At 44.1% G+C, this 16,503-nt stretch overlaps 1 protein-coding gene across 4 annotated transcripts in view; it reads right to left on the bottom strand.

The window, feature by feature from the left end:
* The window catches only part of trio (trio Rho guanine nucleotide exchange factor), a 121,431-nt gene that overhangs the window by 26,442 nt on the left and 78,486 nt on the right, over positions 1-16,503 (bottom strand). For all 4 annotated transcript variants that reach the window (XM_022807906.2, XM_022807911.2, XM_022807907.2 and 1 more), the window contains exons 21-22: positions 14,878-14,935; positions 9,557-9,650 (exon numbers count right to left, since the gene is read on the bottom strand). In XM_022807906.2, the coding sequence (XP_022663641.1) occupies positions 9,557-9,650; positions 14,878-14,935 (152 nt within the window). The remainder of the gene's footprint in view (positions 1-9,556; positions 9,651-14,877; positions 14,936-16,503) is intronic.

Here is a 16,503-nt window from a genome sequence, read left to right as displayed (position 1 = left end):
CGTTGCTATCATGAATCATCACCATGATCACCACCGTCTGTCACAACGAAGCAGGCACATCGAACTTTGCTTTACTCTTTGAAAGGACCTGCGGCTTACGGGCTATAACAGGTCTAACAAGCTTGCCACAAACGCTTTTCCTGTTCCTTCTCTCTTTCACTTCTTACATTGACTATTACATTTAAGCTGGGGTCGGGTAACTTACCCTGATCTCACCCGGGAAAACAGGATGAAGCGCTCGCCGGATCCACTTGGCTCAATCAACGAATCAAGGTTTTTTTCTTGCGCACTTTTAACGACTGGCTTACGGTTATATCTTTTTCATTTTTTAGTCACTTCTTAAATGAAATCGATGCTGGTCAATTTTGGTTGCCTTGTTGTTTTCGTCGTCGTCGATCTTGTTCTTTGGTCACTACTGGGCAGCAGCACCAAATTGTACTCGATTTCGGGAAACCTACGTGTCACTGCCCAGAAAACAAGCGCATGACAATAACGCGACTCTGTTTGGCCTTTGCCCTTTCGGTGTTCTACCTCATGATGACTACTATACTCCCGGCACCGTCAGTCACAGTTTCCTCTTTGGTGCTAGACAGACGCCTATTAGTCGCAGACAGGTTGCCCTGTCTGGCTTTTGGCGGCTACAACGCTGACAGTATCCGTACTGACAGCTTAATACCCCGGTCGGTTGACTGGCTATGGGTATTGTTGTTCCTGTGCCACGACAACTGGGCTCAATTGCACGTCGCTGCTATAGATGACCTGATCAAGTCCTGTCTGTTTCCGTATGCTTGACGAATACCGCACTACCGAATGGTTGTGATGAACCCTCGAATGCTCGTTCCGGCCCCAAAGGCTACGATACCATTGAACTTGTTTTGCGGACACGGGACACGTTTGCGGTCTTCTTTGCTTGTTATCTAGTTAGATTTTCTGTACTTTTATGGACGCTTTTCAGTGGCCTTTCTTTTTTAAGGCTTTTTTAGGGTCTTCTGCTGGACCTCAGTTGTGGCCTCGTCTGTTCGTTTCATTAATTCGTCAATTCCAACTTGGGCCGCCGCTCTCACGTGCTTTTTGTGACATTTAAGGTCTGCGTTTGAGGGGTCGTGTTCGCTGTCCGACTACTCGCTGGTATGAGAGAATTTCGCAGCATTTACAATTATAACCGCTGATTCAGCGGCGAAGGCAAACTAATTACGCTCGAAGCTGTTTATTTGTTTCTTTTGCGTTGTTTTCCTTTATTCATCCGTTGTTCAATTCGTCTCGTTAGCGTTAGATGGAGTCGTGGCCAAGGCTTCGAGCTTTTCACCTTCCCGCTGCTGCCTGCCTGTTTAGTTTGCTTGCTTGCCACTGTTGTATCACTTACACAAAGGTAACAATTTCCGTCCTGTTTACCCGCACTTTGTACTTTCGTTCTATAATCAAGCTATTTGTTATTTACGTGCGATCGATACATCAGCACCGACTAGATGTTGGAGACTGGTTGGCTAAAATAGGCAAAATGAGTTTGTTTTCTATTAGCGCTTATAATACCTAGCTGGCCGTGTTGTATATCAGTTGTGTAGGCTTGTTGGCCTGTTTTGCAGCTGAATCTAATCAGGCAGGTGGTGTTGTTAGATCAATAAACTCGGTCTGTTCATCCGCGTGTCCATTTCGACCGACATTTGCCAATTGCCAGTCGACAATCGTTCCTGCCCGCAGCTGTATAACATTAGCACCAGACAGGCAGGGTTGTTATGGCAACACCTAATCACCACTGATTCGCACCGAGCAGCATGGCCAGTCACAGCATATGACATCTCACGGCGGCGTAGGATACAGCACCGGGGCAACGGGACGATCGCGGTTGATGCGACAACAAGGACGCCCGATTGAAGAAATACGACGGCAGCGGATTTTGTTACTCGAGAGGAAAACGTAACGGCATTGGAGGCCAATCAATTGCTATTATTGTCACCACAGCGGAAGGTGTATTCGCAGCTAACCAACATTCACTAGTTTTTGGCCTGCGAGCCACACAATTGTTGCCCTAAGAAGCACCTTTTGACTCAGCTAACACTAGGCAGGGATAATGCCTTTACTGCCGCTTCGTAGTAATGTCGCAGTAAAAATTAATAACTGCATTAGCCCGCCATTATTCTCTTAACAGAATTATGCCTGTGACACTTTGGGTGCGAAACTGGTTTCTTGCATTGTCTTCACCTAGATTTACTTGACTTCGGGCCCCTCTCTGCCACTTTAGGACAATGTTTTAGGTTCTCCGCGTGATTTCGTGCCGATTAGTCCGCTGACGACCGCTACGTCATTGACGCCTTCACCGTCAGACAGTATTGTCGCCAGTGAATTCAGTCAGTGGAAAACAGAATTCGTCATGTGCGGCCGCCCTGTTGTGCATGGGTATACATGACTGATAGTGGCGAGGGACCGCGCGGGCTCCGGCTTTCAGGCCTCGTGATCTCGACCGAGATCGGGGTCCGCGACCGCACAACAAGCGTTTATCTATGTTGCCTGATTTCCGTTCGTCCTTGGGTTACTCCCTTTTCCCGTGTTCGTTTGTCACAGAGACACACGAAAACGCTTATACAACCCTACGCATCAAAAGGCTTCTTGACCAAGCAGGTTGAACTATTCCACTAAGCAATGCTACCTCGAGAAGGGGGCTGACTTCGGATACGCTGGGAGACGGTGCCAGCTCTGGCGATGTGCGTCTGATTGGATAAAGCCTTTCACGCAATTTCTCACTAATGAACACTACAGACGTCAAAAGCTGACGGCAGTAGTATGCTAAGCTACTCTCACCAGGCTCGACCAGGCCAAATCGACTGTTAAAAGCTCACAGTTATTTGCTCCCTCGTTGTCGTCAGTATCCGTCTGTTCGCTGGAATGGATGCAGTACGTTGAGTGAATTCTACTGAGCTCACAAGTCTTATCACCGACGTCCAGTCGTTCTCAACAACAAAAAAAAAGCGATCGTTTGCCGACCAGCTCACGACCAGCAGAGCTTACGGCAAGCTCCACCTTAGTGATGACTTTTTTTTAATTTTTCCCTACAGATTGAGCTTTGTGCCTCCGTTCTGTCTTACGCTGCTTACCACACCTGCTACTGCTGAGCCGGCAACTACATCGCCTTATATAACACCGTGGTGGCGAGTATCAATAGAAATAATATTCCAATCACTACAGCCCCACTCGAACTTAACACTGTCAGATACGACAGAACCAATGTATCGACAAGATTATAGGCAACAGCTGTATGCGTTGGCGTCGTCGTTGTCCTCCTTATAGCGAACGTTCAGAATGCACAATTCAACCCTCACAATCCACAACTGCTGACATAACTACACCCGCGCCAGGACTCCTCCGCACACCGCCCGATCGCAGTTTTCTGTTGAGCCGGCTAGAGTGACTGTTCAAGCTGTTGAGCCCAAAACAGCCCAAGGGGTCGATTGACAAAGGGGACACAGGCGGTATTAGTAGCAATGCCGAATAAAAATCGAAACCTGCGGATCCGCCCGTGCCAGTAGCAGCAGCATTAATAGAAGCAGCAGCAGAAGCTACAGTTACTTAGCGATGGCTACTCATCAGCTATCAACCTAAACAGGTTGGCTTGTCCTGATCTCATCCAATGGTATTTCAAGTCGGCCGTCCGACAAACCGGAACGTGCAGAACGACAAACTATGGACCGACAACCAACATACACGGTCACACTACTACTACTAGTGCAGCTGCAATACGCAAGATGGCGGCCGGAGAGCGGGCTGGAGAGTGGGGTCTTCTTCGGAGCAAAAATTGATGATGACGGAGGGCGGTCGTGAGACAGAGCCGCCAACAGAGAGTCTGCGGAGAAAAACAAGAAAGGGCGAGAGCAGGCGAATACGGATAGATAGTGAAAGCAGGGTTACGAGACAATGACGGAGAATCAGCTACTAGCTACAAACAGACAATCAAACCGACCGACAGACCAACAACATTCCCACCATCCGACGGATAGAGTCAAAACGAGATAGAGGAAGAAAGAGAAATTGATCGAGCCTAAAAATATAGTGGATGGAAGAGCGGCCCATGAATAACCGCCTGGTGCAGCATGAGCACCAGTAGGAAAGGAGAATAACACCGGCGGAAAGAGAAACCGGTACTGCTACCCGTTCAATGGAGGCAGTTGTCTGGTGGAAAAGAGGTGATGATACGACGAGAAAAACGGCGAGATGAAAAAGATCGAAGAGAGGGTGAGTGTGAGGAGGAAGAAGCAGAGAGGGGATCATGCGCTAAATTAGTGGCAGTACAAACACTGCCGATCAATGGGTCCCTGCCTACTAGGACGGTCGTCGCCATCGTGGCAAATGGCACGACAACGGAGGTGCCTGCTACTGCCGCTGCTGTTGCGCTTGTAAAGAGTGGCAGTCCGCCGTGGCGCCAAAGGCCGGGCCGCGGTCCGGCGTGCGCCCGCGCAGAAGCGCGAGAGCGGATGTCAACACGGTCACCAGTGGTGCACGAACGGTGCTGGTCGCGTTCGATGGCCGAGGTACTGCTCTAGCGGCGGCCCTGCCCGCCGTTCAGACATCGGAGTGGGAGCGGTAAGCGGTGGTTGGTGGTTGATCAGTCGGTCGACGATTAGCTAATGTTGTCGTGTCAAATGCATCTGTTCTCTAGCTGACCCTTTCAGGCCGGTTTTTGCGCTAGAGTGCAATGTCAGCAAGGTGATGGGAATGTGGGCAACTGACAACATCGGCGCATACTCATAGGTCACGTTGAGTGAATATCATTCGGTTATTGAGCATTTAGATTTGCACACAAAGCGTATATTCAGCACCCGTATATATATTCGTTGCAGCTATTGCTACTGCACGATTTTGTCTAGCTATTGTCCGGTGCCAGCAGCGCTACCTGACGGGCGCTTACTTCATATCAGCCAACGCCATCAGATCGCGCTGATACTATCCTCCACGGCTCGTGCGAGGCCGTCGGCCAGCATCGCCATCTCCCACCCGCTAACATCGTCGTTATCAGCGCCCGCTGATTCAACCGAAAGTCCACCGCTACAGCGGGCTTCTTTCTCCGCTGGCGCTGCATGGCCGCCACGGTTAGCTGCTGGCCTGGCAGCAGCGCCATTTTATGCGAGTTGCTCGCACATCTCGTCATAGCCCATAAGCCAAACATAAGCAGGCACGCTGCCGACGAGAGCGAACAACAGCAGCAGCAGCAGCTGCTATGGAGGCCACCCAGCGTCAACAGCGCTGTCATGCTCTTTGCTTTCCCCCCACTGCTCACAGGCAGGCAGCAAACGAACAGCGGAGCCGCTTGTTTGGCGGTCGGACCTGCGGAGCTGCGGCGGCTTCTATTACGTCTGTGTCCGTGTGGCCAGCCATCGACGGCGAATCGCAAATGCGACTGCAGACGGTAGCGGCAAACGATAACGGCCACTGAATCAGAAGCCACTCGATCCACAGAAGCTATTGCATCTGTCCTGTTCCGGGAATCCATCGAACAGAAAAGGACATCGCTGTGTTGACTTCTGAAATTCTGTGACCATGATATTGTGACATTCGAGCCAAACAAACAATATCCAAAGGAGCGACCCTAGTCATCGACTGACGGACAGTTACCTCTGTCGCTGTCATGGCCGCAGCCCCAAGCGAGAAACTGTGGTTAACTTATTATTGTTGTTATTGTTTGCTGAAACACGTTTCCTGCAACTCGTAGAAGCAATTGCAGAGGCGTCCGCAGCGACGTCAATAACAGCAAGTCAAAAGTTAGCGACAGAAATCGTCGGTAATATAATCAGACGTTACCAGTACTTGTGCTTGCTGACACTGAACGAGTGTTGGCGGTATCGATAACAGTTGACATACGTGTACCGCACAGTGACTTGTCACTCTCCTTTAATCTGCTGCTCTAAATGCAACAGGCCAATACAGCAGGAATCATAATGGAATGTTGGTACTGATTAGGCCAAAAGGAAGCTACTGTGACTCGCAATTACTTGCACGTAGCAACTAGAGCAGTTCGTGTTAGTGCAGCTCTGGATGTCGTGAGTCAAGAAAGTCATAAAATAATACCACAACTGAAAAAAATAAATGCTAGCTACGCTAATAACAAATGCAGAATGACCGGTGGGAATGAATTTTTGAAAATGTTTATCGAATATGCATTCGTCGTGAGAAAGGCAACATTTAAATTGATTTAAAAGCGTAACGAAATAGCTAATTGGAAGTATTTTGCGCGTGGGCATACCTGATCACTGAATTCTTCTAACTCTAATCTTCTCTAACATAACGACTTCCTTATTAAAAGCTACTGAAAAATCCTAGCAGCTCTACAAAGCGCTCAAACAACGCAATGTCCACCACTGCCGTGGGGTATCGGCCCCGACCACTTAGCTTCTTCGAAGCATGTCGCGCGCTCTTCGATCGAGTGTCTACTCTCATCGAACTCAATAGGTCGGGTCTGCGTGCTCTACGAAGTCTCGCGCGTGCACCAGCCCAGCTGATGCAGCTTCAAATTCGAATCTACGCTGTGACCACGCAGTTGATCTATTTACCTCTGCGCATAGCCCAGTATTCGCTTCAGCTGTTAAGTTTGTTACAATGTTTTTTCGCGCCAATCTGTTCTGCGAGCCAAAGTAGCCACAGCATTATCCACAGACTGTCCATTACTGCTAGTATGAGCAACGTCACACTAATCATGCAGTCGATAACAAATGCACTGCAGGGTCCGCTTAAGTTGATCGCCCTCCCGATTGCCATATTCGAGGCGCCCTTTCGACTACCTAATCGACAGACGATAAAGACGGGCCCGCCGGCATCACGTTCGTAACAGCTCTACTAGTCGATTTCACGTATTAGTGACGTTTACTATGACTTAGGCTCGGTACATAGAAAAATGCTCCGGAGACTCGTAGCGAAAGAAAATACCGAGGAAAACACTGGCATATAATCGCTTACTCCCGCTATTGTACTGTACGTGCACGATGATGATGTCCACGAAATACGGCAATGTTGAACGGCCGCAGGTTCTTCCCCGAATTTTTACTAATCCTTCTAACTTCTAAGAAGAATGCGCGCGCTTTTGCCATGTTGGTTGGAGTCACTTCGTGAGTTCGGATTTATCGTCATCAAAACTAAATAGAAATATCTACACACCAACCACGCATGATGATCGTGTGTCCGACATAAACTGTACGTAACAAAAAGAGAACGGGTGGCGATACCATTACGTAACTCGTAAATATATATATATATACCATCTGTTCGTCGTGCTATTATTCGAGCTAATTCTTGAAAACGAATGCAAATGCTTTACATTGTAATATGCGTAGTAGTTACAATTTAGAAATATGTTACATGCTGTGATGACGTACGGGGTTAGGTGGCGCCACAGGTTAGCGAACGCTGCTGAAAGATGCCTTTAGCTATTGTTTGTGTCAACCGGTCCATCTTCGCTGTCAAATTCCTCATAAAAGTCGATTTCGTTTCGTTCAACTTCAGTCTATCAATTCATTTTCGTTGTAAAACGGACCGAGAATGTTGCGGAAGCAACTTGCTGATGGAATTTAAATAGACCAAAACAACGCAAAGCATTTATATTTGGAAAATATATGCTGCTACTATGGCACCATTTACATGAGCAACAATCAGAGCATCAACAAGATGGTGCATAAAGGAGACCGACACAAAGGATCAAACTATGTGTTCGAATTCAAAGGGAATTTTATATCCAAATAAATCGTATAATATAATTATAATAAAATAAATACATTATAATAAACAAAAATAAACACATCCTGTATCTTTATTACAAATGTCTAAATCTAACGAAAGATCTAAATAAAAAGAGTGTTACTGTTGTTTATATTCTACTAAATTTGTACGCTCGTTATATATGGTACGCTACACTATATTTGCGACTCTACCAACGAACAATTAAATTCAGAGAGCCATTATTAGTGACTATCAAGTATACGCCAATTGTCTCAATGGTGCAGTATCGAAAAAGGCGGGCTTATGTAGTAAGTTGTTCTTGTCAACAAATTTACATATACAACGCGTTTATGCTATTGCAGCAACAAAGAAAAACAACGGAGCTGAAGCAATCCTAGATGATGCGTTGCAAGACTTCTATAGTCAGAACGAAAGACCCAGACTCTTCAGACCACCTGCTAATCATTTTTGGTCATATTCCAACGGCGTGCTGTTAAATGGATAATACCGAGGCCACAATGGTTTAGCGTCTACTCTACATCACACAGATGTCGGATGTTTGACTTACGAATCACCGCAAAGCGATGCAACTCGGTTCGACTGACTACTGTTTCAAAAATACACGATGACCGTTTCAGCAGAAGTCGGTGATAATGAGCAGAACATTGAATTACCCAATACAATGCGGTGAAGCGTGCACGCAAGGAGAACATGTAGACGCCTATGCTTTTCATTTTTAGAAATACTTCCTGAACCTGTGTGTTGCAATATGCATTGTGTTCTATCTCTCTAAGAGGTTTAAAATTTGTATTGATGATGGTCGCAATGGAGATAGTACACACAGTTGGCTACGTCAATTATTTATGAACAATGCTCGGTACTAATACTTTTATATGGCCGTTCTATAGCTTGTGAAGAACTTTTTCCTACGCAAGCAGTTCGACTGGACAGCGAGAATCGAGAAGTCCATTGGAGAATATATGATAGCTCCCAAACTAACGAGCGCTCCTGTCTTAGGGCGTTGTTTATTGATAATTTCCATTTTCTGTCGACATCACTAGAAAACTCATATTGAGAAAATGAGTGCTCATAACAACAACGGAGGCACGCATACCGGACGCAGCGTCAGCCTGCCAGAATTTAGATTTTTAGATTTTCCTGTTATCCGTTTAAACACAGGGACAATCGGAAGAGTCCGAGCTGAAAGCGACTCCACTGAAGTTATTTTATGTTGAGTTGTGCATTGAAAAAGATTTTGAACTGTAAATTCACAAAAAATATGTCCTTAAGGAATGTGATGTTGCAGTTTATCTCGTCTAAACGCACATATAGAAAGGAATAGAACGTTTTGGGATTTAATTTTTGTTATATTTCGCGTTCAGACCTCTTTTGGAACGAACTCCTTTGAAGTGCGTTGAGTTTCCTTTAAGCAAATGACTCCGCTTATTGGAACTGTGTAATTACAGGGACCAATGGTATTAAGTAATAGCGGTCGCAAATCATCTCCTTCGTCAAATCCGGCTAACGGTGGTTTTGCTTTTCAAGTACAGGACCAACTCCTTCGTGCACCGTCATGACTATTTGCATTGGCCTGCCGCAAGACAACGCTAATATCGAATTCACATGTCGTCCTGAATTGGGAGTTCTTGCTTGTAAACCAGTTGTAACTAACATAACAAAATTGGACTTCGGATTCGAATGTCTGAACAGAACGGTGCTGGACCGAGGCTTTAAAAACGCTCCAAGGTCACATTCGACCAAACATGTACTCAGAACTTCGGTAAAGTTGTGAGTACATGTTTGGTCATAGCTTGACACGCGCTTTGACCATTAGTAGTTGTGACAACGTTTTGTGACTCACCGGAAAGTGCCCCGTCGTTTGCTACCGGGCGACGTTGTGGGTAGATGACCTAGTGGTAGTTGACTGCCTCCGCTGCCCGTCGGACTGGTAACATCTACGGCGGTGTTCACATACATGAAAAAGAGTAAGGCACGCTTTAACAAAGCAGTTCTTAGGACGTGTGACAGACTTAACACAAGTATGTCCAGATAAAACGGAAAATCACTAGAAGACCATTTTTTGGAAAATTTAATTATATCATCACGCAAAAAACAAGGTTGACTATACGCCGAAATTGTGCACACAATACTTGTCGTAATGAAGAGATCAGACAAGATCGTTGTCAACAGCCCAGCAAACCCTCCTTCTACTAAATCAGAGACAATCTTTTGGCCGCAACACTAATTCCTAACAATTTCCTAGCAAGTGTTTGCCTAACAATGGTTTTATGATCGGATGTTTTGGAAAAATAATTTAGAAAAAAAGAAAAAGAATACACAAGAGAAGCGCAGGATTTATTTTTTTGAAGATTTGAGTTGCTCATTGTCATTTTAGCTAATATGCTGTAGCACATATTAATAATGAAAACCTTAGACGCATATACAGTCTTTTCTGCCTCGTTTTTTTCTGCTTAACGAAACACTGACCTACCATGAGAAAAAAAAAGAATACTTTTTTTCGCAGTCTAGTTGCTCAACATAAAATTGACCGGTGCCATCACTGAACTCTTATCTTAATAGCTTATATATATATATATTAAACCAGTACAGAAATCCTGTCGGCGATAGCTGCTTAGAAAACTGGCTACTCTAGCCTCGCGATCGACTAGTGATCATATTCTGATGTTGATGAATAATTGTTGTTAATGGCGGCTACCGTCGAAGACTGCATGAATTATATCTGCAGCGACAGGCCGCGTCGGGTAGCTTAAAGGCCGTATGACATAATTTCAGTTGCGTGTAGCATCGGCTTAATATACTTAATATCATTGGCCGTTATTGTAGTCTTACCATAGTAAATGGGCGGTGACGCAAAAATCATGAAAGACCTCTGACAGCGATTTACGTCCAAGTGTAGCAGACATCGATGAATCGAGAAAAATCAACCTTAAAAGCTATGCTTGCCCATACAGTTCAAACAGACAAATTGCATTTACTATTATACCACACTATATCTATCGCTACCTACCAACTGTCTGTCTGCAATTAAGGTTAAAGTACCAAGCAGTGGCGCCATCAGAGCTTCTGTTTTGTTTGTTTGTGGCGCCTGTGTCGTGTTGAGTCGTCTGCAGTAGCGCAAGCTTGAGTAAAATCGATAATAGGCTTGCATTTTCTTATTGTTTTGCCTACGTTGCACATAATCGCAGCGTAGATACAGTAAAAACAATAGTCGAAAAAGGGGACGCTGCACGGATAACGCATAGTGAGGCAGTTGCAGTGTATATTAACTACATTAATGGCATATATCAAAACGTGGTGGCGTTGTAACGATAGAAGACCGAACAAATACACATCTTGCCATGTCTGTACGTCCCTACAGTGTCCTGCACAGGACGTCAGATGAAGAAATTAGCTACAGCTGAGCTAGTCGTTAGCAGTGTTTTTGCCTGTTTTAAACCGACCTAGCCAAAGGTCCGCATTTTTTTCGGTTTTCGGATCGCTGCTTTAGGTTCGGACAATGACATCTGCGCTAAAATTAACAGCTAAGTTATTTCGACTCGAAACAGCTATGTAATATGTACTGTATGTTGTACTTACTTCTGAGAAAAAAAATTAGCAGCCGACGCTTCACGAATAGCTAATGATAACCGATTAGCACCGTAGTTCCGTACATATATATGAACAACGAACTGCTAAATACCTAAGCATATATGACAGCTTGAAAACACCAACAGGCAATAGGCTCTCAGGCGGAGTTAACAGCGACAATAGTTAAACAATTAAATCTAGGAGACTGATTTTTTCGCAAAAACGCACTACCTTGTTCTTCATGAGATTTCAAATGGGGATCACAAAATTTCGCGGGAAGTTCACTTTACTTTAGCAGCGCAGACCTCGAAATCAGTTAGAGGAAACAGGACGTGGAAAAAGGGCGGAAAACCAAAACTAACCGTATTTGGTCACGCAAAATCCACATGACGGGGGCCTAGAAGCACATCGTGACAGTGGATCCGATTCGATCAGCCAGTATGCCGGACGCCACGAGCAAGCCTGGCGCTACTTTTCGTTAGCTTATTACTTTCATGATCATACGATCATTGTATTCGGATAAATATCAATGAAGTAACCGCTGCCGTCGTCGATCTGTTAAGGGAATGCTCTAATCGGTTTTTTGCTGTCGAGCTATTCATATCCGCAGTACCAAACCACTGCCCTTCGAGACCTTATTATACTCCCACTGTAACATTACCAATCTGCTACGCAATAGGGCCGATGATATCCTTACCCTTGCATCACATCATCCGACGATCTCTTGACCCCAGTGTCTGTTACTGCTCCGTACTAAGACCTATGCTACTCTTCATGTCAAAGCGTACACGCGCACAACCTGGAATGGTCCAGGACAGTTTGACCTAAGCCACTGCGCTAAACTCCCCTGCGCACTTGCCATAGAGATTTTTGCCAGTAGCCCCAGTGTCCAAAGTTTTCCTATCTCAACATCGTAGCCTGGTTAGGCTTGTTGCCCGCTTTAGATAGGTCATGGACATTAGACATGCCAGCGGTAGGCGCACATAATGCTTTCCCTAACCGACCCTGTCTTCGTGTGTGTTTGTATATGTGTATGTGTGTGTCTCTGTTTATGCGTGCGGGGTAGCAGTCGGTAATGTCATATCATTGCAGCAACGCCACCGTATAACAGCGACAAACAACATCAACGACAATGTTAACAAAACTATCATTAATCGAGCCAACAGCATCAGTACCATTGTGGTCATTATTTATGGATCATGATTGAACTTTTAGTTGAAAAATTAATGCACACGTGTAGGTATTTCCACTCTGGATAAACGTATTATTTGCTTACGCCACGCGTATCTTTTGGGCTTATTGGTTTGATCGCATAAACAATGTGGTAGATCACCTCATCTCAGGTGTCTAGCTCACCTGCAAGACTCGACTACTGATATAACAGGCCAGTAGTAGTACATGTACACATATGTGCTCATCAAAGCGCCAAGAACACCAGAGAACCAACCCGTGTCAAAGTCTTTAGTAAATAGGAGAAGCGACATTTTGTATTGGAGAGATGAAACGCTATACAATGCGGAGTGAACGCCCTGGTAAAAGCTGCTGTCGAATGATTGATGGATAAATATGATCTCTATAATAAAGGTGTTTCACAGCCGGCATCTATGTGGAAACTAGTTGGATGAACTGACAGCTTGAGTACTGTTGACATCTAATGGGATCTTTAATATGCAGGCTAGACCTTTCAAGATCCGATACAAACTCAATTGGTAACATTGTCATAGTCAAGACATCTAACTAGCGTCACAGCCGGAGATCGGAGACTATAATAAAAATAAAATTAATAATATTACGATAATGATGAAACGAACGAATGTTGGAAATATCTTCAGATTCGGCCTGTCGTTTACGAACGGATCGGCCAGTTGGAAGATGCCCTCCACATCCTCCGGTTGTATTCGGCACAAAGAGGAGTAAATGTATCGAAAGTATCGCAAACACTGGTGCATAGACCTGACTCTGTCGATTATAGCATCTTCGTCATAGTACCAGCGATTCTTGACCGGACACAACAAGCAATTCTATGAGCCAAGGGTTTTACGGAGGCAGCGCTTATTGTTCAGAATAATACGAAAAAAGCCAAGAGAGATGGCCGACGAAAAATGCAGAAATACTTCCTCTACAATCAACGCCATTAAAGAAGGTCGTGACACTGCAGTGAGTTAAAGGTGTTACGTTGTTGGCATCTAGAGACTATCTAGAAGAACGCTACTAAAACGATAATAAACTTTCATTTAGACGCAGAGCAACTGCGTCAAGTGGAATGACCTTATAGAATTGGAAGTTATGATTTAGACGCAACGACAACGCTTCTATTCGATGAATCGAAGGTACTACGCACCGTTTTATTTAGCGTAATAAGAACGTCCTCAACAAAAGTACTTGAAAAAATAGCTAGCTGTATGAATTATTGGCTGCATAGCAAGTTCCTAATCAAAGCACACATTTTGCTGGCTGATCGCAATACACCAGTAAATAAACGATTATGAAAATTATCTGAATCGTCTGATCGCTGCCAATAACGTATTGCAAATTATCAGCCCTGGAGGCTGGAAAAGGCTACGTATGTCACAAATGGGTTACACATACACAGATATATTAATAATCATCGTTAAGGGTAATGAGTACGCACTTAAAATACTGCCTTTATTTCATATAAAATATATTCACTGCTTTCGGTCAGAATACACTTCGTTTGCCTTTACTCCCAGATCTAATAGACTCCTTAATAATATACCGCCCGTTTGTTATGCAGCATCGGATATCACTAGCGTCAGGCCGTCAACATCTTTGCGATACTGGATGCCGCTAGCTACCGACAATGTTTTCGAACAAACAGACCCATATAGCCATAGGAGGTGGCGAGAGGGCATCCGTATTTTGAATTTATACATATCCATCATCATCGTCGTCATTATCATCATCGTAATCACCATCATCATCATTACCATACGGATTATATAGAAGAACGCAGAGGCTTTATTTTCACACACTGAAAAATCATTAATTAGCAGGTACTACCGGTAGCTGTGTCTCAAAGATGGCTTCGATGAGCTTATAATAATTATACTGATGAAATGAAATCATATTCGATATGCGGCGCCCTCTGTCCGTTCTACCTCTTCATGAAATATTGAATCCCGCCCCTGGACACAGTGGGACGCGTATGACAAATTGTATTATATCACCATATATCACTATAGTGGTATCATTACTAGATCCGTAAGCAAACTGCTGTGAAAATGAAAACTTCACACGCCAGCTGTTTTCACTATTTCTTTTATTAGATGGTTAGGGTTTGGGCTCGATTAGATCTAAGTCTGCTACAGAGTTTCAGTTATTTACGCTATACAAGTGTAAAAAATTAACCTATACTTCTGCGTGCGTAATTTTTACAGTGATTTGGCCGTTGTGGAGCGATAATAGCTGGAATATCGTAGGTATCTATCTCTTTTAGTCACTGTAGATCTGATTAATTAGTTAGAGGAGCCAGAACTGCCATGATCAGGATGCCAATATTATTACTGTCCCGTTAGATCTTCTCAACAGAATACACAATTGAGCTATACGTAAACTAAATAGGTCGCTACTTACCAGGGAATTCTCCGGGAGGGAATTCACTCGTTGGGGTTGCATCGTCATTATCAGCTCCCTGGAACCAAAAGAAATTTAAATCAGAATCACCCATCGGAATTATAGTAACATTAGCATGTACCATGAATATAGTGTTAATGTCGCTAAAAGCTGCAAATAATTCGATGCTATCTAAACGATGCACTTGTTGCCTCAAGCTTAACATCGTCACACACAATGTCATCGAATAAAGAGAGAAAAGCCCCTGGTTTTTTTTTAGTAAATAAGGTACACAATTACTGTACTTTTGCGAAACCAAGTTATCATCTCTCGTCATTACGATTTTTTCATCCTTCTACCGAATGATGTACGCCATCTTATCAGAAGCTAGCAGGCTTCACCTGAAAACAATTTTCCGGTCACGTTTTTTGTCGAGGATATAGGCTACGAAGGTAATTGCCCAGTAAACGGAAAAGGTAAATATCTATCAGCGTAAACTCTGGAGAATATGGAGAGCGCACCTAAACTTCCCATTCGAAACCCAGAGAGGCAGCTTGGACGCGTTTAAAGCCTATCGCTTCCCATAAATAATTAGCTGCCATAAAGCGAAATCAGCTGACCTCATCTGTCGAAACTTTTCTCCCGAATAACCTAATTGACCTATACAACTCGGGTATATCGACGTACAAATCAATGGTTTTAGAAAGCAATTCTCAATGAATTAGGCCCTCCAGTCTCACCAGCGCAAAACAATCTTTTTTCGGTAAAGATTAGACCCTGCAGCTAGGCTGCTTTCTCAATATCACTCATACTGATCTCTGGTTCATGTTGACGTCCAGATACTACTTTCTTAAAGTGGGTGACGATTTTTGTGCAAAAATTGATCGAAACGCTTGACACCGGACGAGATATTGAAATACAGCGTTTAGCCGTTAATTGCTTGTTAGACTCAGAGCTCATGAGGTAGCGAAACTGCAAAGTTCTGTATAAAACCAAAGACTTCAGGGAGTTTAACGCACGGCTGCAGCTTATATTTTCGTGCAATTCGCGAGTTGCCATTTGGCCGTCTCCCATTAAAGTGCCTTAGGTGGTCGTAGCCAAACTCAGACAAAAGGCCAGAAAAGAGCGCAATTCTTTAGACCGCGGGTACCGTTTTTAAACTCTGCAAACAACTTACGATGTTATTTTAGCGATAGGGATTACTGTGCACATGGCAAATGTCTCAGGTTATTTCGGCAAGGTTTTGGACTTAAGAAAATGCATAATACAAAAGGTGTTGAAAATACATTGTTTTCTACATGAAACAACGATCCTTAGAGAAGTGTTTCAAGCGTGAACTCAATATCGCATAACGCCGAAGAAGCACACAGAATACTTTCGAAAAATCGACAGACTTTTCGAAATAAAAAATAAATAAGAAACAAAAAGTACACAACGAGCGAGCGGAAGTAAAACAAGTTTTTGAGGAAAATGAACGGGAATTTTATTTTCAGTCTAACATTATTGTAATATTTAAATGATAATACGTGTTTCGATCCACGGAGGCATCAGCCTATTACAAATAGTTTTTCTACAATATTATCAGCTAGAGATGAATTTTATATATTTCCCAACGACTGGTAAGCTATACTTTGGAGCTATATTATA

Source organism: Varroa destructor, unplaced genomic scaffold (assembly GCF_002443255.2).
Source record: "Varroa destructor unplaced genomic scaffold, Vdes_3.0 BEIS01000005.1, whole genome shotgun sequence".
Lineage (NCBI taxonomy): Eukaryota > Metazoa > Arthropoda > Arachnida > Mesostigmata > Varroidae > Varroa > Varroa destructor.
Note: the sequence above shows the minus strand (reverse complement) of the source record. Positions and strands in the feature narration are given on the sequence as shown.